Source organism: Oncorhynchus gorbuscha, linkage group LG11 (genome assembly GCF_021184085.1).
Source record: "Oncorhynchus gorbuscha isolate QuinsamMale2020 ecotype Even-year linkage group LG11, OgorEven_v1.0, whole genome shotgun sequence".
Taxonomy (NCBI): Eukaryota; Metazoa; Chordata; class Actinopteri; order Salmoniformes; family Salmonidae; genus Oncorhynchus; species Oncorhynchus gorbuscha.
The window spans coordinates 44,176,563-44,200,666 of NC_060183.1; the positions used below are offsets into that span (position 1 = coordinate 44,176,563).

Sequence of the window (24,104 nt, forward strand, 5' to 3'; positions counted from 1 at the left end):
CACGCACGCGTACATCCTCCCTTCCTCCACTGTCCTCCGTGTCTAGGAGCGCCGTTAAACCGAAAGCCTCTCGCCCATGGCACGCGACTGATGGGATTCTGGCATGCTTGATCTGTTCCCATCATTATAGTTCGTGTTATTTTGTTGATGACGGCGGATCGATCGGTTTGATTGGCAGGTAAAATCGGATTATTTCATTTCATTTTATTATTAGGCACGTTTATAAAAACATTGCATTTGAAAATCAACTAGGGCTATTGGCCCGAGTGCGTCCGGGAAGGATAAATAATGACCTATATCTTATTATCACAGGGGCTGATAAGCACATTTCATGTAAATAATTCAAGCATATTGTTTTGCTACGGGCAGCTCTTTGTCTCATTCCCCCTCGTGCGCATTTATCGACGGAAAGCCGTATGACGTGATTATTATAGTCTTATTGGATAGAGAGCCTATAATATGATAGGCTTACATGATATATTACTAATAGGCTGCTATAACCTAAATGACCCTATGTTCATCTGGTGCGTTGAACATGTTTATCTATTTTGAGGCTATATTGTTATACATCTTTATCATAGCAAATATGACTCCTTGAAAGCGACTCCAAACTGTATCTTTAATCAGACAAGGGCACCAGCCAGCCCACTCGGCGATGTTGCTTGCTGCGCATGTTTACGCGGCCCCTCTATTGCGAGCCCTAAGCGTTCAAACCAGGCCAGCCATCTGACTGTGCTTAATTAGACCTTGTGGGTGGGTGTGTGAGAGAGAGTTTACTGTTAATTTCTGATTGCTTATTTCACTTTTGTTTATGACCTGCTTTGGCAATGTAAATATATTGTTCCCATGCCAATAAAGCCCATGGAATTGAGACAGAGAGAGAAAGAAAGAGAGAGAGGAGAAAGTGTGTGTGTTTTTTGGGGCAGTGGCCATGCAGGATGTGGTTCTAAAGGAAATTCCTCTGTGAGCAGGGTTGGGAACTTGAGTCTGTCCTCAAGGGCACTGTCCACAAACAAACAGCCCCTAACCCCCCCCAACCCGTAAGCACTTATGTAGATCTGAACAGATTGGATAGGTATAAGCAATGCCTATAAGAGGGCAAGGTGGAGCTATTAGCTCTTCTATTACCCTGTAGACTAGACCCCATCTATATTTTACTGTGGCGTCTGCGGCCTGCCTGCTCCCTATAGATCTCCTAAGCCGGATCCATTCTCAGAGCAACAGATCCCAGGCCAGATCCCAATAGATCAATATTAATCTGCTAACACAGTTGACAGAGAGCTCAGAGCTGCCCCACACTGCTCAGAGCTGCCCCACACTGCTGTCTACACACTGTACCAATGTGTGTGTGTGTGTGTGTGTGTGTGTCTGTGTGTTTGTGTGAGAAAGGCGGAAGGAGGGACTGGGAGAGAAAGAGGGGAAGACAGAAGGGGAGAGGGACATAGAAAGCCAGAGGGAGAGAGAAAGCAAAAGAGAGGAGGCCTCTCCAAAGTGATGATCCCCAGTGTGGGGAGTGTAACCGTGGTGATGGCTGGCTGGGCGTCGGCCTGACTGGCAGGACTGATAAACAGTTCAGTTGGAGAGAGAGCGGGAGGAGGCAGGAGAGGGGGAGGGGGAAGGATCGAGGTGGGTGCCTGAATCTTTAAGGAATGGTTTTAAAAAATCTGACAAACAAGTGCACTTCAGAGAGAAGGTGAGGCCAACCAGAACCTAGCCAGGGAGAGGGGAAATGGAGAGAAAGGGGAGTAAAGAGATCGATGGGAAAGGAGGGTAAAGAGGATGAATAGATCCTTCAGCAGAGGAATTCATCCCTCTACCCCCACTCTCCTCCTTCACTCGCTCTCCCTCTCTCTCTCAACATTTCTCTCTTTCTTTAACCCCTAGAGCCAATATCCGATCCACAGTGCAAATCTAATTAGCAAAATACAAAAATCCCCATCAAAATCCGTTGGTTTAAATGAGAGATATCTATTTTGTTGTATTAGATGCATCAATCCACCGCATCCGCCGATGTCCCCCTTCCGTATCTGCGGTGAAAGGTGGCAGAGCTACAGCGGTGTTTTTCAGACCACGAGACTTCCCGAAAATTGGTCTTCTCACGAAAACGTCTGTAGCGGCCGAACGGTTTGGCCTACAAAATATTATGACCCCGTCTAATGGAGTCTCTCACGAAGACGTACACGTTGGTTGTTTTGCTCTAGGACAAACACAAGCCTCATCTGAAGATACCCCGGTACAAGTTGAAAAAATGAATGGAATATATATGGAAGTAGTTTATTGCTTAGAATAAAGGGTTAAAAAGGTGTAAAAAAAAAACATGTTGATTTTCTGATCTTTCTTTTTTCTCTCAGATATAGGACAGACACTTAACGACAAAACTTCCTTTACATGTTTTTCTAGACTCTCTGTTGTTCCATGTAGTGAATCTGTTATTCAATAGGTTTCCATGGGCTAATAGCAGTAAGGCCAAATTCAATGTTTCATCAAATATTTTTTGTATATATATTTTTTAAAACATTATGGAGTCTTAAAATAAAAAATCACATAGCTAAATGATCCTTGGTATGACAGTCTTAAAACAATTACATATGTTAACTTAGCATGCCAAGAGAGTCATCATGCACAAACAAAAATTGACAGAGCAAAATATTTGTATAAAAAAACATAAAAGAATTGATCTTTTGTCTCTATGTGGTTTCATAATTTTAACTTCAATTCGCAGGAGGCTGAATGTATCGCATCGAAGCGAGCGAAACATCACTGTCTCTGTATGTGTAGGCGATTCTATCTGAGTATAACATTGTTGCTGTCGGTAGCATTGAATACAAGGGAAGTCAGCGAGCATTTGGCCTCCCTTAGTAAAACAAAGTATGAAATAACAGCCAATCAGCGTTGAGCTAAACTGAATGAGCTCAACTGTGAATGGTCATGGCGCACCAAAAAAAAAGTGTCAAGGGAAGCCATTTTGGATTTGGCGTCACTCCAATCACATTACATCAAGAGCAATACGTCATTGACAGAAACAACTTGAATTGTTGCATCTCATTGTGCTTTGTGGACAGATGTTGTTCTCCTGTTTTGTGATGAAACAAAGGTGTGGTTGAATTTATTCCACGGTGTCTTCTTATTGTCTCGGCCTTAGGCCTATGTATCACGGTCGATAGGCATATGAACTAACAGGTTGTAGAGCAAACAACGCAATTATCACAACACATAGGTTGTAATATGTCTTTTTGTTTTCTGGCTCGACTTCCCCAGTGATTTTGCACCGCCACTGAAGAGAATCTTTGTTTTCATCACATACAGCCAGAGGGTGCGTGTGTCACACTATGTCGAGTGACTATTGAGGGCAGTGGTTTTGGGCTGTGTGTGTGTGAGACCGTGTGAGTGGGATGTTGTTGTGAGGAGCTTGTGGATGCAGTTCACAGTGGCAACAATATCCTCCATCAGAAAGAAGAGCTTTATGAATCTTGATCCTTATCTACATCACTGAGTTGTTCCGCTCCTCCTAACCTCCCTCTATTTTCTCTCTCAAAGCCATCTGGTTTAAACCACAGGAGAGATTTTCACCATCATGCAGAAGGTAACACACACACACACACACACACACACGTCTTCCTCTGTGTAGGTGGAGGGAGGGGTTAGGTATGATTTATAATGTTTGTGTGTAGGTGGAGGGACGGCCAGCCCCGGGCAGCATATCCTCCTCCTTGCGGGGTCCAAGTGCTCCTGGCTCACCCAGCATCATGGTAAGAGAGAGAGAGACAGACACACACACACACACACACACACACACACACACACACACACACACACACACACACACACACACACACACACACACACACACACACACACACACACACACACACACACACACACACACACACACACACACACACACACACACACAGAGCACCAACACACACTTTCTTGCTCTTCCTCCAGGCCCGTGTGAATGACGAAGTGGTGGAGTACAGGGATCTTGCTGCTCTGCCCAGAGATAAAAGTATTCTACAGGTAGGGTCTGTGTGTATCTGCATGGTGTCTGTGGGGGGTATGTGTGTGTGTGCATGGTTTCTGTGGGGGGTATGTGTGTGTGTGCATGGTTTCTGTGGGGGGTCTGTGTGTGTGTGCATGGTTTCTGTGGGGGGTATGTGTGTGTGTGCATGGTTTCTGTGGGGGGGTATGTGTGTGTGTGCATGGTTTTTGTGGGGGGTATGTGTGTGTGGTTTATTGCTGCATGTGTACGTGCGTGTTTGTGATTCAACGCTGTCTGTGCTATGCTGTAGGTGGAGAGACCAGATTTGATGACCTACCAACCCCACCTCACCTTCTCACCGCTAGACGCGCCGCGTACGCCCCGTAGAGAGGTACACACACACTTCGTGTTGGAGTAAGTAACTCATAACGGCTGTATAAAAAGGGGGGAGAGTGGGATGTGACGGTGTTCTCCTCTTCCTTCTCCAGAGATCCCTCTCTCCTTCCTCCATCTCTCCTCCTCCCTCTCCTGAGGTAAGACACTTCTGTGACCCTCTCTCCCTCTCCTTCTCTCCCCTTCTTCTCTCCCCATTTCTTCCTCCCTTTACTTCTCTGTGTTGGGTGGGTCTTTCTTTTAATCCAGTTAACCAGCAGTAGTAACTCTCTCTCTCTTTCCGTATCTCTCTCTCTCTCTTCTCTCTCTCTCTTCTCTCTCTCTCTTCTCTCTCTCTCTTCTCTCTCTCTCTTCTCTCTCTCTCTTCTCTCTCTCAGCTGAAGGAGTATAGAGAGGGGGGAGGGTCTCCAGGAGGCTCCACATTGCAGCTCCGAAAGACAGCCACCCCTGTACAGCAACACTTCCACACGCCAGGTACACACAAACAACACACACACTTAAACAAAAACACACACACACACACATCTACTTTTCTAATTCTGTGTTTTATTTTAGATAATGGTGCCAACATCTACAAGAAGCTGCCAAATTTTAAACAGGGTACAGTATATTTTTTTGAGATTGTGTGTGTCTGATAATTCTAAGAGTGTGTGTGTATCTTTGCGTGTCTAATTATTTCTCTGCCTGTCTGTAGAGGTCAGCAAGCACCACGTGATGGCCAGCATCATCCAGTCGTCTATGTTCCCAGCAGCTCAGAAACCAGACCCCAACCTGCCCTCAAAGATAGAAACAGAGTACTGGCCTTGTCCTCCTTCACTGGCTACTATGGGTAACGCACGCACACACACACACAGACACACACAGACACACACAGACACGCACACACGCACGTGCGTGATTGGAGAGGTACTGGTAGTGTGTGGTCTAATCTCTCCTGTTGTTGCCACAGAGATCGAGTGGAGGAGGAAGAAGGAGGAAGAGGAAGAGGGGAAGGATGAATTTGAAGACCTGACTGATGACGCCAAGACACTGCAGGAGCAGGAGCTCCACAAGGTAACCCATCCCACGGAGACCGTCTTATAAGTGCTTTCATAACGCCTTTTCAGCTATGTATAATGCATTATAATGCAAAAAAAATATTATCATAGGAAATGTAACCGTCTTCACTAGTCAATATGTATTGTGTGTGTGTGTGTGTGTGTGTGTGTGTGTGTGTGTGTGTGTGTGTGTGTGTGTGTGCGCGCGTGCGTACGACGTGGGTGTGTCAGATCAAGTCTAACCTGGGCAGGCTGATCCTGAAGGAGGAGAAGGAGGAGAAGGAGAAGGCTCTACTTGGCATTGGACGCAGGAAGACTCAGTCACTGCCAGACAGAACGCACATGCACACCAGTAAGTTACAGTCCAGTGTGTGTGTGTGTGCGTGTGTAAGAACCTGATTCTGATTGGTTGCTCTGATTACTACAGGTTCCTCCTTGAAGTCCTCCTCCCGCTCAGGTCTGACCAGGGTGAGTGTGTGTGTGTGCGTGCGTTGCAGTAGGTGTATGTGTGTGTGTTTGTGGTTGATAACTTACACGTGTTACCTCTATGCAGATGCAGTCAGCAGAGTTCGCTATAGAGGGGGATCAGGGCAGAGCAGGTAGGCTATTAGCATGTGTTACAAAAGCCCTTGTGGTAGTGAAGTTGGGCCCATACAAGCAAGCTCGCCTATATATATATATATATATATTTAAGTCTATATTTATGTATGAATATAACTATTTCACTCTCCTTTTTTTTGTCTCTCCCTGTCGTGCAACTGAAGAGGTAAGAGGTTAGGCCGAGATTCATTTTGATATGCGCTAGATCTGCGTAATAGCATGCTTGACCTTTAAAGGCAATTTCTAATTGAACCGATGTCTTCATTGTCTACAAGCACGATCGGATTGAATCCCGGACGTGTTTTCAAAGCGAATCTACCCTCTGCTCAAGTCATATCTATCTACCTATAGTGCATTTTGGATTTCACTAACTGTGTGTGTGTGTGTGTGTGTGTGTGTGTGTGTGTGTGTGTGTGTGTGTGTGTGTGTGTGTGTGTGTGTGTGTGTGTGTGTGTGTGTGTGTGTGTGTGTGTGTGTGTGTAGAATGGAGAGGCACCGCGGGAAAGGATGGACAGAGGAAACTCACTGCCAAGTATGCTGGAACAGACGGTGAGCACTAACACGCACTATGCACACAGACAAAACCCCACTAAAATCACAGTGAAATTTCTTTAAGATACTAAATTCTTTTCCATAAAAAATTTAAAAAAGACCCAGCCAACACTGTGTTTTCTCCTCAGATCTACCCATATGAAATGCTCATAGTCACCCATAGAGGGCGCCGCAAGCTTCCGCCGGGCGTGGACCGTACCAGGCTGGAGGTTTGTGTGTGCATGTACAGTTGAAGTCGGAAGTTTACATACAATTAGGTTGGAGTCATTAAAACGCGTTTTTCAACCCCTCCACAAATTCCTTGTTAACAAACTATAGTTTTGGCAAGTCGGTTAGGATATCTACTTTGTGCATGACACAAGTAATTTTTCCAACAATTGTTTACAGATTATTTCACTTATAATTCACTGTAACACAATTCCAGTGGGTCAGACGATTACATACACTAGGTTGACATGGCTTTAGAAGTTTCTGATAGGCTAATTGACATCATTTGAGTCAATTGGAGGTGTACCTGTGGATGTATTTTAAGGCCTACCTTCAAACTCAGTGCCTCATTGCTTGACATCATGGGAAAATCAAAAGAAATCAGCCAAGAGCTCAGCAAAAAATTGTAGACCTCCACAAGTCTGGTTCATCCTTGGGGGGCAATTTCCAAACGCCTGAAGGTACCACGTTCATCTGTACAAACAATAGTACGCAAGTATAAACACCATGGAACCACACAGCTGGAAGTAGACACGTTCTGTCTCCTAGAGATGAACGTACTTTGGTGCGAAAAGTGCAAATCAATCCCAGAACAACAGCAAAGGCCCTTGTGAAGATGCTGGAGGAAACAGGAACAAAAGTATCTATACCCACAGTAAAACGAGTCCTATATCGACATAACCTGAAAGGCCGCTCAGCAAGGAAGAAGCCACTGCTCCAAAACTGCCATAAAAAAGGCAGACTACAGTTTGCAACTGCACATGGGGACAAAGATCGTACTTTTTGGAGAAATGTCCTCTGGTCTGATGAAACAAAATAGAACTGTTTGGCCATAATGACCAACGTTATGTTTGGAGGAAAAAGGGGGAGGCTTGCAACCCGAAGAATACCATCCCAACTGTGAAAAGCGGGGGTGGCAGCATCATGTTGTGGGGGTGCTTTGCTGCAGGAGGGACTGCTGCACTTCGCAAAATAGATGGTATCATGAGGGAGGAAAATGATGTGGATATATTGAAGCAACATCTCAAGACATCAGTCAGGAAGTTAAAGCTTGGTCACAAATGGGTCTTCCAAATTGGCAATGAACCCAAGCATACTTCCAAAGTTGTGGCAAAATGGCAACAAAGTCAAGGTATTGGAGTGGCCATCACAAAGCCCTGACCTCAATCCTATAAAAGATTTGTGGGCAGAACTGAAAAAACATGTGTGAACAAGGAGGCCTACAAACCTGACTCAGTTACACCAGCTCTGTCAGGAGGAATGGGCCAAAATTCACCCAACTGAAATAAATCATTCTCTCTACTATTATTCTGACATTTTACATTCTTAAAATAAAATGGTGATCCTAACTGACCTAAGACAGGGAATTCTTACTAGGATTTAATGTCAGGAATTGTCAAAAACTGAGTTTAAATGTATTTGGCTTAGGTGTATGTAAACTTACGACTTCAACTGTACGTATGTCATACGTGTGTTACTACTGAAATGTGTTAGTTTGTGTGTGTGTGTTACTAAGTGTTTGTGTGTTCTCTCCTCAGAGACACCTTTCTCCTGAGGACTTTGAGCGTCTGTTCGGAATGCCCATTGCTGAGTTCGACCGCCTGTCGCTATGGAAACGAAATAATCTGAAGAAAAACGTTCAACTTTTCTAGCAGGAAGTGACCTTATCCGTCAGACAGGAAACAGGAACCGCTACACTGCCTAACGAAGAATACCACACAACACCAAACTATCACTCCCTAACTATCCATATCACATACTAACTTATCCTATATCATATCGTACACATATTCTTCTATCTGTATGTTCCTTCGTATCCTTTAGTCGCCACTAGCTTTACTATAGAGCATCAGTATAGAGACAAGCCTGACCCTAACCAACTCTATCATTATCTACTGCCTCCCTACCCCCATACACACACAATACATATTATGGCTTTTAATACTCAAACTGGAAATATTATTTTCATGATAAATCCATGTACATTATCAGAGATCTTATAAATGTGGTTAATGATTGATCGATTGGGATCTTTGTCTTCTGTAACGTATTAGTTCTTAATTCATGTTAATGTGTTACCCAAGATTGAGGTTGACCAAGAGAGATTATATCTCTTAGTCTCACAAAACAGTAGAGCAATCTTTTTTCCCTGTGGAACATCAGAAATGACTAACATTCCAATCCCACATCGAACCAAGGACCAGACCCATACCTCCCAACCCTACAGTGTATATGCCGAGTTTAGAAAATGAATAAAATATGAATAAAATAAAGCTGTGTTTATTTTTTTTTGTAGAATGCTAAATGTATAAAAGAAACTTGTTTTCAACAAATTCTACAAGTTAACAAAATTGTTCCTTTTCAGTTTTTATTGAATGGAGTGATACATCTACAGAAATCAGAGGCCTCGCAGTACAAGTACTTGACAAAAAAAAAACATTTTTTTATTCAGCTATTAAGAAAAACCTTGATTAAACAATCTCTGTACATTCTGTGAGATATGTTGAGGAGCTGGAACAGAAGTCAGAAACAAAATGAGGCCCCGGCCCCACTCTCCCACCCCCCTTACATACAGTACACCTCCACAACACCATTCTCTATTAACGCCCCCCTCCCCCACAACCAAAAACCCACACCAAACAGCCACTCGTCTCGCCGACTCACCTCCACTTAGTCATCATCCACCTACACCCATCCTCTCTACACACAAACCTTTCACTCATACATTTTGCTCTCTCTCACACACACACACAATCTTCAACTCCTCCACTGGTAACCAACTGACATCTTTGCAAAGAGACAACTCTCATCTTTACTTCACCCCCCCCCCCTGGCTGATCTAGGTATAACGCCTAATTCTACTTTTCGTAAAAATAAAAAAAATAATAAAAACAAAGTCAAAATCACATTGAGAGAAGGGAACATTTATAATGTACATATATAATATAAATGTCAATACTCTGTCACACTATCATTGGCATAAGAAAGGATGGATTTAATGCAATGGAGGTTCCAATCGATTATCATTTTTTACTCGAGTGCTTTTGCTTGCTCTTTTTTGGGTGGGACACAAACAGACACGGCAAATGTACTTTAAACTTTATCTTAGGCACCATAGCGTAGGTACTTCATATTTTAGGTACCATAGCCGAGATACTTTATATCTTAGATGAGTAAAGACCTTTATATGAGTTACAGCACAGGTCTTCTTTTGCCAAGCACACAAAGTAGTAACAGATAAAAATGTGTTCTGAATATTATCCCAAATATCAACTCAAAATTACAAAATGGATTTGCCTTTTATTTAATACGGCAGTGAAGCCCCAGCCTAGGGCCAGTCTACATAGAAATGTACATTGTATATTGAATCGTTATGTATCATTTATAGAAATGTACACTGTAGATTTAATCATCATGTGTCATTTGTTCAGATCCACTTTTAAACTGATGACATTAGATTCATTCTAGATGAAATAAATAAACATGATGTTGGACTGATTCTCTGGAGGCCAAGTAAGAAAGACCCATCCTACTGCCCCTCACAGAGAGAAGAGAGGGAGAGAAGGAGAGGAAGAGAGGGAGAAAAGAGAGGAGACGAAGAGGAGAAGAAGAGGGAAGGGGAGACAGTGAAAAAAGAGAGGACAGCAGAAAGGGAGAAAGGCACAAGAGAAAAAGGGAGAAGAGGGAAAAACAGAGGGAGAGAGTGAGGGAGGTGGGCCAGGTGTCTAGGCCTGTGTGTTGGTCCCGTTCTTGTCGGGTGGGGCGCTGGCTGTAAGGTTGTTGGAAGGGGGAGGAGCATCTTGGCGGGGGGGCATCCTCTCATTGACCCTGTCAAGACCTCGGGCCTCCTCAAAGGACTGGATCTTATGCTGCGGGTTGAACCCTTGGATGGCTGGAGGAGAGATGTAGAGTTTAGCATCAGTGCAGGAACCCAACACACACCACAGTTGCAGGGTATAAAGAGGGTAAGGGGGATACAACTCTAGGTTGGGATGATGCTGGGTAAGGGAGGTATATGGGTAAAGAGAAAGGATAAGGTCATATGTAGTCTAATATGGTAATGTTAGGTTGCTAATACAGTATAGTATATACATATGTATATACAACTAGTATATTTTAATATGGTAATTTAGTCACTAATACATGGTAAACTAGTATAGTCTAATATGGTAATGTTTAGTCGCTAATACATGGCAAACTAGTCTAACGTGGTAATGTTTAGTCGCTAATACATGGTAAACTAGTATAGTCTAATAGGGTAATGTTTAGTCACTAATACATGTTAAACTAGTATAGTCTAATATGGTTAATGTTTAGTCGCTAATACATGGTAAAGTAGTTTAATATGGTAATGTTTAGTCGCTAATACATGGTAAAGTAGTTTAATATGGTAATGTTTAGTCGCTAATACATGGTAAAGTAGTTTAATATGGTAATGTTTAGTCGCTAATACATGGTAAACTAGTTTAATATGGTAATGTTTAGTCACTAATACATGGTAAACTAGTTTAATATGGTAATGTTTAGTCACTAATACATGGTAAAGTAGTCTGATATTTTATTCAAATGGCACTCAATCTGAGCTCTTTGTTGCAGGTGCATGGTAACATGAGAAAAAAGAAGAAACCTGCACACTGCTCTTGCTAGTATCACTGTGATACTAGAAAGAGCAGTGTGTGGGTTTCTTCTTTTTTTCTCAGACGAGAGAGGTTTAGTTGTTAGACTTGGTGGTTAGAGGTAAGACACTTACTTCAAGAACATCAAGGCAGCATGGGCAAACAAACGAGAGAGATTGAGATCAGGTGGAAGAGAAAAAGAGGGAGTGCAGGGTAGAGAAAGAAGGAGTGGAGGGGAGCAAACTGGCATAAACAGTCTGATACTTTAAGGTCAATAGCTTGATATTTTGTGTTGCTAGTTAAGCTAACAAAAAAAATGAAACACTGTTTACATGGTGGTTATGTAGATCAATACTGACTAATGGGCAACATTTTGTCCACAAAACTGCACTTAACCCTGTTAAAAAAATACCTTAAACCCCCGAAGGTTGATGTCCGCGCCCCCGGGAAATCAAATTAGCATAATAAATAAGCTAGAGATGTTAATTTTTTTAAATGGATGCAACTCAATCCACCGCATCTGCCTATGTCACATTTCCTCATCTGAGGTGAAAGGTGACAGAGCTAGAGCAGTGTTTGTCAGACCATGAGACATCCCGAAAATCCTCTGTAGCGTCCGAATGGCCTACAAACTATTATGGAAAGATGAGACTCTCACGATGGCGTTCTCCATTTTGCTCTACGACCTCCACAAGTGTCAGACTCGGCTGAAGTTGGTACAGCTGATCTGCCAACTTCTGTCTGTAAGGTCCGAACCGTTTGGTCGACTAACTAATATGACCCCTCTGTGCAAAGATGACTCTCACAAACATGTACATGTCGGTTGTTTTGCCCGGGGATGCCCACTGGCCTCACAAGATTCGTCTGTAGGTCCCCGGTACCAGTTGACAAAAATGAATGGAAGTACAGTATATATAGAAACTATTTAATGCCAATAATTTGGGGTTAAATACATGTAAACATTACATTTAAAAAAACAAAACACTTCCTAATCTTACTCCGTTATAGGGGAGACACTTCAAAACAAACTTGATCTTTTTTTTTGGAACTATCTGTTATTCAATGTTTTTGTATGGGCTAATAGCAGTAAGGCCCCAAATAATAATTAATAAAAAAACGTTTTACATATTTTTGGGGGTTACTTCAAGAGGTCTTAAAATGTCAAATCACTTAACCAATCCCATATAGCTTAGTAAACCCCCCCCCCCCCCCCCCCTTAGTCTCTGATGGGTTGAAGGTAGAGTTGGTAATATGTACATAAACAACAATAAGCTCAAACTTTGAGGAGGGGAGAGAGAGAAAGAGAGAGAAAGAGAGATGACAAATGACTTGCGTACCTCGTGCCTCTTCTGCCTCTACGGTAGCTGTGTAAGCGTGAGTAGTAGAGCCATGCCCAAAACATACAGAGAGAGAGTGTTAACATTACCAACAGAACCAGATCAGTGAGTAATCAATGCATTCAGAGAGTGTTAAACATCATATATAGTCAGTGAATTATGTTTTCAATGCATTCAGTGTTAAACATAATCTATAGTGAGTTACACTACATGGTCAAAAGTATGTGGACACACCCTCAAATGAGTAGATTCGGCTATTTCAGGCACACCCCTTGCTGACAGGTGTATAAAATCGAGCACACAGCTATGCAATCCCCATAGGCAAACATTTGCAGTAGAATTGCCCGTACTGAAGAGCTTAGTGACTTTCAACATGGCACCGTCATAGGATTTGGATTCCACAACAACTGTTCGTCGGGAGCTTCATGAAATGGGTTCCTTGGCCGAGCAGCTGCACACAAGCCTAAGATCACCATGCACAATGCCAAGTATCGGCTGGAGTGGTGTAAACCTTGCCGCCATTGGACTCTTGAGCAGTGAAACACGTTTTCTGGAGTGATGAATCACGCTTCACCATCTGGAAGTCCGATCGACGAATCTGGATTTAGCGGATGCCAGGAGAACGCTACCTGCCCCAATACATAGTGCCAACTGTAAAGGTTGGTGGAGGAGGAATAATAGTCTGGGGCTGTTTTTCCATGGTTTGGGCTAGGCCCCTTCCAGTGACAGGAAATCTCAACGCTACAGGATATGACATTCTATACGATTCAGTGCTTCCAACTTTGTGGCAACAGTTTGTGGAAGGCCCTTTCCTGTTCAGCGTGACAATGCCCCCGGGCACAAAGCGAGGTCCATACAGAAATGGTTTGTCGAGATCGGTGTGGAAGAACTTGACTGGGCTGCACAGAGCCCCGACCTCAACCTCAAACACCTTTTTTGATGATTTGGAACACCAACAGCGAGCCAACCCTAATCGCCCAATCAGTGTCCGACCTCACTAACTCTTGTGGCTGAATGGAAGAAAGTCCCCGCAGCAATGTTCCAACATCTAGTGGAAAGCCTTCCCAGAACAGTGGAGGCTGTTATAGTGGCAAAAGGGGACCAATTCCATATTAATGCCGATGATTATGGAATGAGATGTTCGATGAGCAGGTGTCCACATACTGGCCATGCAGTGTATGTTATCAATGCATTTAGAGAGTGTTAAACATCTATAGTCAGTGACTTGTTATCAATCCAGTCAGTCAGTCAATGATCATTCAACCACATCCACAACCTCCCCCTGCCCTCTCCCCTCTCAACCCTGACACAGGAGTACTAGGATTTACAGTGACAGTCACACATACACCCAGTCACAGTGGTTAGTGCAGAAGGAGTGCAGGAATGTTTTTGGTTTAAGAGCTTGATCGAGGTTGAAATATATTTTTTGTCGGTTAAAGGAGAATGTGGATTAGGGATTGGTGTGTGTGTGAGTGAGCGGTGGTGTGCGTTCTGGGAGAGAGAGGGAGAGAGAGTGATTTAGTAGTGTGGGTGTATAAGTGTGTGAGTCAGAGAGAACGAGAGAAGGGGGGTGATGAAGATTTTGTCTGTTGGTGGGTTTGAGTGCAGGCAAAAGAGAAAGCATGATGCCATAGTAATTCAGGTTAGAGTGTAGGTGTATGTTTGTGTGTAGGTTTAGGTGTGTATACGTACCGCTCTCCAGGGTCTGCCGTCCTCCAGACAGAACTCCTACAGGCAAGGCCCCAGTCGGGGTCAGCCCCTTCAGCTGTAACACACTCTCATTCTCCTCTCTGTCAACACACACAAATTCCATTTTCAAATTCAAAAGCATGGTTGTTACAAGGGAGGCACCGTAGAAAGATTGGATTGAAAGCTGAACCTAACCAAGGCCAGATATAATCTGTATGCAGGTCTTTTATCAATACGGTCTGTAATGGTGTGCCCCAGGGCTCTGTACCTGGTTCTCTCTTATTCACTATTTATATAAATAATTAAGGCAAAAATGTGCAACTTCACTTTTATGCTGATGATACTGTTATTTATTGTTGTGCCTCGTCTCTCACAAAAGCTTTCCAGAACTTGCAAACTGGTTTTTATACGGTTCAACATATCTTGTGTCAATTGAAGCTGAATGCTTCCGCTCGGTGTTTGAGATCAATTGACACCCTTTACCATGGCACTTTGAGATTTATTTTAAACTGAAAAACCCTTATGCACTAGGGTTGGCTGGCCTTCCCTAGTCACTCGTACGCTGTCACTGGTATACTTTTATTTACAAAGCCATTTTGGTTTTACTACCATTTTATTTGGCTATTTTTATTGTTCAAAAATCTGGTGGGTACTCTCTTCGTTCGCAGGACTTTATCCTGCTAACTGTTCCAAATGTCCCAACTGAAAAAGGGCTTTTATGTACTCTGCGCCATCGTCTTGGAACGCCCTTGAAAATACTTTTAAACTGGAAGAACCTGTCCCGATTGGTATTTTTAAATCACTGATGAATGATCTTGAGACGGATTCCCTGACCTGTCAATGTTTTTAATTTTCTGTTTTATCATTTTGTTATACTCTTGAGAATTCTATGGTTTTTACTAGATTACTTGTAGTGTTTCATGTCTGTCTGTAATTGTGTAATGACTTGGTGCTGCCAATCTTGGCCCAGAAGCTCTTGAAAAAGAGATTTCAAATCTCAATGAGCCCTTCCTGGTTAAATAAAAGGTAAAAATCTAATTTAAAAAAACCTTTACAGAGGTTGATTACGTCATCAATAAAACCATATAGAGACAAAACACACACTTACCGGAGTACAGAAAAGACGCGGGCCATCTTCCCGATCGCTCGAATCTTATTCCTGATCACCTCCTTCCTCACAGCAGAAGTTCCAGCTGAGAGATTGACAGAGAGCGGAATGGGGAGAGACAGGGGGGGTAAGGGACTGGTGAAACTAAAACTACCCATCATAGTCACGCACATCACGACACAGTGGCAGTGTTCAAGAGCATCAAAACTCATGGGTAAATTGTGATCTATAAATATTATTGAGTAGTTATTTATGATGCTAGATCAGTAGATGAGTCCGTCTTGACTCTCCTTTAAAGTCGAACACCCGCACAAACACGCACACAGCTCAGCTGATACTCAGCTGGCATGTGGCATCAATAGAAGCTTTGATAAGGTATTGTGCAACAACAGATATTTAAGACTGAAGTGTGATTTGGCCACGTTTTTATTTATTTATTTTACCTTCAGTTAAGAACAAATTCTTACTTTCAATGATGGCCTAGGAACAGTGGGTTAACTGCCTGTTCAGGGGCAGAACAACAGATTTGTACCTTGTCAGCTCAGGGATTTGAACTTGCAACCTTCCGGTTACTAGCCCAACGCTCTAACCACTAGGCTACCCTGCCGCCCCAGGTTGTGGTTTGACTTGGATTCCATTTTTGTCACTGGCAAACAATACCCCATGATGTCAAGGTAGAATTGTTTTTCAAAATTGCTAAAATGTCTCGAGTCAATAAGTATTCAAACCCTTTGTTGTGGCAAGCCTAAATAAGTTCAGAAATACAAAATGTGATTAACAAGTTACGGAATATGTTACATGGACTCATTCTGTGTCGCAATAATAGTGTTTTACATGATTTTTGAATTACTACCTCATCTCTGTACCCCACACATAGGATTATCTGTAAGGTCCCTCAATCGAGCAGTGAATTTCAAACACAGATTCAACCACAAAGACCAGGGATGTTTTCCAATGCCTTGCAAAGAAGGGCACCTATTCGTAGATGGGTAAAAATAAGAAAAAGTAGACAGTGAATATCACTTTGAGCATGGTGAAGTTATTACACTTTGGATCAATACACCTACAGTTGAAGTCGGAAGTTTACATACAAGTTTTAATGACTCCAACCTAAGTGTTTTTCAACCATTCCACAAATTTCTTGTTAACGAACTGTAGTTTTGGCAAGTCGGTTAGGACATCTACTTTGTGCATGACAATTTTTCCAACAATTGTTTACAGAAATATTATTTCACTTATAACTCACTGTATCACAATTCCAGTGGGTCAGAAGTTTACATACATCAAGTTGACTGTGACTTTAAACAGCTTGGAAAAATCAAGAAAACTATGTCATGGCTTTAGAAGCTTCTGATAGGCTAATTGGAAATCATTTGAGTCAATTTGAGGTGTACCTGTGGATGTACCTTCAAACTCAGTGCCTCTTTGCTTGACATCACGGGAAAATCAGAAGAAATTAGCCAAGAACTCTGCATTTTAATTATTTTTTTTCGACCTCCACAAGTCTGGTTCATCCTTGGGAGCAATTTCCAAATGCCCGAAGGTACCACATTCATCTGTACAAACAATAGTACGCAAGTATAAACACCATGGACCACGCAGCCGTCATATTGCTCAGGAAGGGGACGGGTTCTGTCTCCTAGAGATGAATGCACTTTGGTGTGAAAAGTACAAATCAATCCCAGAACAACAGCAAAAGGACCTTGTGAAGATGCTGGAGGAAACAGGTACAGAAGTATCTATATCCACAGTAAAACGAGTCCTATATCGACATAACCTGAAAGGCCGCTCAGCAAGGGAGAAGCCACTGCTCCAAACTACGGTTTGCAACTGCACATGGGGACAAAGATTTTACTTCTTGGAGAATTGTCCTCTGGTCTGATGAAACAAATATGGAACTACTTGGCCATAATGACAATCGTTTGTTTGGTCAAAAAAGGGGGAGGCTTGCAAGCCGAAGACCCATGTTAAGCAATTTAAAAGGCAATGGTACAAAATACTAATTAAATGTGTTAACTTCTGACCCACTGGGAATGTGATGAAAGAAATAAAAGCTGAAATAAATAATTCTCAACTATTATTCTGACATTTCACATTCTTAAAATAGCGTGGTGATCCAAACTGACCTAAGAAAGAGAATTTTTACAAGGATTAAATGTCAGGAATGGTCAAAAACGGAGCTTAAATGTATTTAGCTAAGGTGTATGTAAACTTCTGACTTCAACTGTAGTCACTACAAAGACACAGGCGTCCTTCCTAACTCTGTTGCCGAGAGGAAGGAATCCGCTCAGGGATTTCACCATGAGGCCGATAGTGAATTTAAAACAGTTTACTGGCTGCGATAGGAGAAAACAGAGGATGGATCAACAACATAGTAGTTACTCCACAACACTAACCTAATTGACAGTCAAAAAAAGGAAAGGAAAGCTTGCAACATCGTTTACAACAAGGCACTAAAGTAATACTGCAAAAAATGTGTCAAAGCATTAGAATTTTGTCCTGAATACAAAGTGTAATTTTTGCGGCAAATCCAAAACACATTACTGAGTACCACGCTCCATATTTTCAAGCATAGTGGTGGCTGCATCATGTTGGGTATGCTTGTAATCAATAAGGACTGGGGAGTTTGAGGATAAAAATAAAAAAAGTAACACAATGTAGCTAAGCACAGATTCAGCTGGCATTACACACTTGGCTAAAATAACACTGTAGTTCTGTTGTCATAACTTTCATAGATACCTTTTGGAAACCGAAGATGCTCTATAGGAATGACGGAGTCCATCCAAATCATCTTGGCTCCTGGACCCTGTCTAGGGCTGGGCTGTATACCATATTTTACTATATACTGATATTGATGCACGGACCGGTTTGGGTTTTTACTTTACATTCTATAACAGTATTTGAATGTTTGGTTTGTTAAATGTGATACGCCGTGAGTAACATCCATTTTTATATTTTACTTAGCTATTTGAGCCTTCTCTCTCTCCCCTTGCCGCTTTCAATACAGACATAGCCCTGCCCCCTCTCACTAAAGGAGCACATGTGTTGTTCGTCGAACTTGAGACACTTGTTTTCAGTCTGCATGGTCAATACAGCACATTTAACAATGCTTTTTTAATTGTGCCTTTATTTAACCAGGTAGGCCAGTTGAGAACAAGTTCTCATTTACAACTGCGACACAGAGTTACACATGGGATGAACAAACGTATAGTCAATAACACAATAGAAAAACCTATATATAGTGTGTGCAAATGTAGTAAGAATAGGGAGGTAAAGGCAATAAATAGGCCATAGTGGCGAAATATCCCCCCGGGGATAACCAGTGAAATATACCTGCTGGGGCACGTGCTACGGGTGGGTGCTGCTATGGTGACCAGTGAGCTGAGATAAGGCGGGGCTTTACCTAGCAAGGACTTATAGATGACCTGGAGCCAGTGGGTTTTGTGACGAATATGAAGCGAGGGCCAGCCAACAAGAGCATAGAGGTCACAGTGATGGGTAGTATATGGGGCTTTGGTGACAAAATGGATGGCACTGTGATAGACTACATTCAGTTTGCTGAGTAGATTGTTGGAGGCTATTTTGCAAATGACATCGCCGAAGTCAAGGATCGGTAGGATAGTCAGTTTTACGAGGGTGTTTGGCAGCATGAGTGAAGGATGCTTTGTTGCAAAATAGGAAGCCGAAGCTAGATGTAATTTTGGATCGGAGATGCTTAATGTGAGTCTGGAAGGAGAGTTTACAGTCTAACCAGACACATAGAATATGTGGAAAACTACAACTACCTAAGTCAGAACCGTCCAGAGTAGTGATGGTAGATTAGTGGTCCTTCTGTAGCTCAGTTGGTAGAGCATGGCGCTTGTAACGCCATGGTAGTGGGTTCGATCCCCGGGACCACCCATACGTAGAATGTATGCACACATGACTGTAAGTCGCTTTGGATAAAAGCGTCTGCTAAATGGCATATATTATTATTATTATTAGATGGGCGGGCGGGTGCGGGCAGCAATCGGTTGAAGAGCATGCATTTAGTTTTACTTGCATTTAAGAGCAGTTGGCGGCCACAGAAGGAGTGTTGTATGGCATTGAAGCTCGTCTGGAGGTTTGTTAACACAGTGTCCAAAGAAGGGCCAGAAGTATACAGAATGGTGTCATCTGCCTAGAGGTGGATCAGAGAATCACCAACAGCGAAAGCAACATCATTGATGTATACAGAGAAAAGAGTCGACCTGAGAATTGAACCCTGTGGCACCCACATAGAAACGGCCAGAGGTTTGGACAACAGGCCCTTCGATTTGACACACTGAACTCTAAGTAGTTGCAGTCATTTTAGAAACCAAGGCTGCCGAGTGTGCCAACAAGAATGTGGTGATTGACAGATCGATGAAAATGGCTGCACAGAACGGTCTTTTATCGATGGGGGTTATATCGTTTAGGACCTTGAGCGTGGCTGAGGTCCACCCATGACCAGCTCGGAAACCAGATTGCATAGCGGAGAAGGTACAGTGGGTTTCAAAATGGTCGGTGATCTGTTTGTTAACTTGGCTTTCGAAGACTTTAGTAAGGCAAGATAGATTATAGGTCTGTAACAGTTTGGATCTTGAGTGTCTCCCCCTTTGAAGAGGGGGATGACCGCGGCAGCTTTTCAATCTTTAGGGATCTCAGACGATACGAAAGAGAGGTTGAACAGGCTAATAATAGGGGTTGCAACAATTGCCTCATAATTTTAGAGAGGGTCCAGATTGTCTGGGCAAGTTTGGGCAAGTTGCTGTGGGGGGTGCAGAGCTGTTGACCGGGGTAGGGGTAGCCAGGTGGTAAGCATGGACAACCGGAGAAAAATGCTTATTGCAATTCTCGATTATCGTAGATTTATCAGTGGTGACAGTGTTTCCAAGCCTCAGTGAAGTGGGCAGCTGGGAGGAGGTGCTCTTATTCTCCATGGACTTTACAGTGCCCCAGAACCTTTTGGAGTTTGTGCTACAGGATGCAAATGTCTGTTTGAAGAAGATATCCTTTGCTTCCTAACTACCTGTTTATATTGGTTCCTAACTTCCCTGAAAAGTTGCATATCGCGGGGGCTATTCGATGCTAATGCAGTATGCCACAGGATCTTTTTGTGCTGGTCAAGGACATTTAAGTCTGGAGTGAACCAAGGGCTATATCTGTTCCTAGTTCTACAATTTTTGAAAGGGGAATGCTTATTTAAGATGGTGAGGAAAGCACTTTTAAAGAATAACCAAGCATCCTCTACTGACGGAATGAGGTCAATATCGTTCCAGGATACCCGGGCCAGGTCGATTAGAAAGGCCTGCTCACTGAAGTGTTTTAGGGAGCGTTTGACAGTGATGAGGGGTGGTCATTTGACAGCGGACCCATTATGGACGCAGGCAATGATCACTGAGATCCTGGTTGAAGACAGCAGAGATGTATTTAGAAGGCAAGTTGGTCAGGATGATATCTATGAGGGTGCCCATGTTTAGGGATTTAGGGTTGTACCTGGTAGGTTCCTTGATGATTTGTGTGCGATTGAGGGCATCTATCTTAGATTTTAGGACGGCCGGGGTGTTAAGCGTATCCCAGTTTAGGTCACCTAACAGTACAAACAATGAAGATAAATTGGGGGCAATTAATTCACATATGGTGTCCAGGGCACAGCTGGGGGCTGAGGGGGGTCTATAACAAGTGGCAACAGTGAGAGACTTATTTCTGGAAAGGTAGATTTTTAAAAGTAGAAGCTCGAACTGTTTGGGCACAGACCTGGATAGCATGACAGAACTCTGCAGGCTCTCTCTGCAGTAGATTGCAACTCCACCCCCTTTGGCAGTTCCATCTTGGTGGAAAATGTTGTGGTTGGAGATGGACATTTCTGAATTTTTGGTGGACTTCCTAAGCCAGGGCTCAGACATGGCTAGGACATCAGGGTTGGCGGAGTGTGCTAAAGCAGTGAATAATACAAACTTAGGGAGGAGGCTTCTGATGTTAACATGCATGAAACCAAGGCTTTTACGGTTACAGAAGTCAAGAGAGGTTTCATCTCTGGAGGCTCCAGTTAAGCCAGATGAGGTCATTGTTGATGACAATGCTGTTTTCACTTTGCAACTTAGTTTTACCTTTACCTTTACCTCCCTGTTACATCTGCAAACAGCTAGTTTGTCTTTTCTTAGCAAGTTGGGCCTAAATCGTTTTAGCTGGCTAGCTAATAAATGTACTGAGTCAGGGCAAACATAATTAGCTATACAGCCTGATAATAACAGTGATATAGACCTAAATCAGCATGTTGTTTGTGCAACAGTACCTTCTAAATCAAAGAGGAATATGCAAAGAATTAATATGTTAGCTACATGAACTAGCTAAGAGAAAACATTGTAGCCAAAGATTATAGCATCCCCGAGGAAACACTTATCAACACTTTGGATCCTACCCTGCCACAATAACTACTCCCTTGCATTTTAATTCGTTATCATGTCAAACACTGTATTAAAAGTGCACACTATTATATTCTACCTATATAATTAGATGATTACAACAGGTCACCCAAGTGCTTTCCTCTAAATCGCAAGTCAAATTGCAATTGCAACAATTGCTGAAAAATATGGCCTAGATTGTTTGCCCATATCGTGCATCCCTTCGTGGCAGTGTGGACATGTAATTTACCGATGGTCCCTAGGCTATTTAAAAACATAAAGTACAGGCAAATCGTCATTTCTTTGTCATTGAAATACCTCAATATGATATTTTGGCCATATCGCCCAGCCCTAACCCTGTCCATGCATTTTAAGGCTGCTTTGAGAAAACGATTTATCAGTGACCCAAGCCCAGCTCAGATAATCCCTACCCTTGAGTCGCCGAGTTGTCGTAGTGCTGCTGCAAATGTACATTGTCCCAGGGGCGTTGGCAGTCATAATGTAAGTAACCTCATTTTTGTCCCTCTAACTCCTCTGAATGCCCCTGCCAATCCTACATTTTTTGTATGCAGTAATCATGGGCCTATGAACCTGAGTTACACTGCTAGCACTGAGCCGGTTTGCCTTAGAAGGAAGTCCACTGTGTGCAGCTCTCTCTGCATCAACAGCTCAAACATAAATATCACTGTCATGTCTACCTCTAATAAGCTTGTCAAGTAAAGCAATAAAAAAAGATACACCAAAAAGTGCTAAAAAGAACTTACGAGTAACCGATAACATTCATATACTAACTTTCTCTGAAAGTCACTTAGATAGTGCCTTTTGATGATAAAGTGGTAGCAATACATGGCTTCAACATCTTCAGAAGAGACAGGAATGCCAAATGGTGGAGGTGTTGCCGTGTATGTTCACAGTCATATTCCTGTAAAGCTTAGATAGGAAATGCTGTTGATGTAATATGGCTACAGATGATTAATTTGCCTCCCCTAAAGCCCATTCTCGTGGGAAGCTGCTATAGACCACCAAGTGCACAGTCAGTATCTGGATAATGCGTGAAATGTTTGATAATGTATGTGCTATCAACAGAGAGGTATTTTTCTGGGTGACCTACATATTGACTGGCTTTCATCAAGCTGCCCACTCAAGAAAAAGCTTCAAACTGTAACCAGTGCATGCAACATGGTTCAGTCAACATACCGGGGTAGTTACAAACAGCACAGGAATTCAATCCTAAACATGTATTGATCATATCTTTACTAATGCTGCAGAAATCTGCTCTAAAGCAGTATCCAAATCCAACAGATGTAGTGATCATAACATAGCAGCCATACCCAGGAAAACCACAGTCCCAAAACCTGGGCCTAATATAGTGTGTATAAGATACAAGACGTTTTACAAGATGTTATCTAGTGATTCCTGTGTTGAAAATGTGGTGTGTAATTTTATTTATTTAACCAATTTGTAAGTCGCTCTGGATAAGAGCGTCTGCTAAATGACTTAAATGTAAATGTAACTAGGCAAGTCAGTCTGATTTACAATGACGGCCTACACTGGCCAAGCCAGGATGACGCTGGGCCAATTGTGCGCCGCCCTTTGGGACTCCCAATCACGGCCGATTGTGATGCAGCCAGGATAATGAGGAGCAACCAGACGTAAAGTAAGTGTGGAAGAGGTGAAAAAAATAACAAGCCACCTGGGTCTGACAACTCAGATAGAAAATGGCTGATGATGATAGCGGACGATATTGCCACTCCTATTTAGCATTTCACTGTAAGGTCACCTGTTGCATTCAGAGCATGTGACAAAAAATTTGATACAATTTTATTTGCAATCTCTTCAATCTAAGCCTACTGGAATGTGTGTGCCTACAGGCCTGAAGGGAAGCAGGTAAGGACATTCAACACTTATATAAGTGTCTGATGATTGGCTGAGAGAAATTGATAATAAAAATATTGTGGGAGCTGTTTTGATAGACTTTAGTGCAGCTTTTAACATTATCGATCATAATCTGCTGCTGGAAAAACGTGTGTTTTTGGCTTTACATCCCCTGCTATATTGTGAATTGTCTAACAGACCACAGAGTGTGTTCTTTAATGGAAGCCTCTCCAACATAATCCAGGTAGAGTCAGGCATTCCCCTGGGCAGCTGTCTAGGCCTCTTACTTTTTTCAATCTTTACT

General features: G+C 42.6%; 2 protein-coding genes across 6 annotated transcripts in view; one reads left to right on the forward strand and one right to left on the reverse strand.

The window, feature by feature from the left end:
* Window positions 1–9,044, forward strand: LOC124048715 (dematin-like). Of its 3 annotated transcripts, XR_006841278.1 has the most exons (17): window positions 1–178; window positions 3,538–3,583; window positions 3,672–3,749; window positions 3,949–4,020; window positions 4,293–4,373; window positions 4,471–4,515; window positions 4,753–4,849; window positions 4,931–4,975; window positions 5,070–5,204; window positions 5,325–5,428; window positions 5,644–5,764; window positions 5,840–5,880; window positions 5,966–6,011; window positions 6,177–6,185; window positions 6,496–6,561; window positions 6,693–6,773; window positions 8,310–9,044. XR_006841278.1 is itself a non-coding variant. In XM_046369752.1 (16 exons), exons 2-16 carry the CDS (start codon window positions 3,575–3,577, stop codon window positions 8,421–8,423), a joined length of 1,137 nt encoding a protein of 378 aa, XP_046225708.1. In that variant the 5' UTR covers window positions 9–178; window positions 3,538–3,574; the 3' UTR covers window positions 8,424–9,044. The 3 variants fall into 3 exon arrangements, 2 of the variants coding, with proteins under 2 accessions (XP_046225708.1, XP_046225709.1); XM_046369752.1 differs by lacking the exon at window positions 6,177–6,185 and having other exon boundaries at window positions 9–178; window positions 6,494–6,561; XM_046369753.1 differs by lacking the exons at window positions 1–178; window positions 6,177–6,185 and adding an exon at window positions 1,673–1,693 and having other exon boundaries at window positions 6,494–6,561.
* Window positions 9,045–9,122: 78 nt separating this feature from the next.
* Window positions 9,123–24,104, reverse strand: part of LOC124048714 (serine/threonine-protein phosphatase 2B catalytic subunit gamma isoform-like) — a 29,242-nt gene continuing 14,260 nt past the window's right edge. Inside the window, exons 10-13 of one of the 3 annotated variants that reach the window (XM_046369750.1) lie at window positions 15,522–15,606; window positions 14,417–14,514; window positions 12,725–12,751; window positions 9,123–10,654 (exon numbers count right to left, since the gene is read on the reverse strand). In XM_046369750.1, the coding sequence (XP_046225706.1) occupies window positions 10,497–10,654; window positions 12,725–12,751; window positions 14,417–14,514; window positions 15,522–15,606 (368 nt within the window). In that variant the 3' untranslated portion in view covers window positions 9,123–10,496. Of the gene's footprint in view, window positions 10,664–12,724; window positions 12,752–14,416; window positions 14,515–15,521; window positions 15,607–24,104 lie in introns of all 3 variants that reach the window. The other 2 variants (XM_046369749.1, XM_046369751.1) reach the window with 2 other exon arrangements.

What these genes read in the sequence shown, in the direction of transcription:
- LOC124048715 (XM_046369752.1), top strand. An exon ending in GCTGCCAAATTTTAAACAGG is followed by an intron (nt 4,976 to 5,069) that starts GTACAGTATATT and finishes GCCTGTCTGTAG; the next exon opens with AGGTCAGCAAGCACCACGTG. An exon ending in AGGAGCAGGAGCTCCACAAG is followed by an intron (nt 5,429 to 5,643) that starts GTAACCCATCCC and finishes TGGGTGTGTCAG; the next exon opens with ATCAAGTCTAACCTGGGCAG.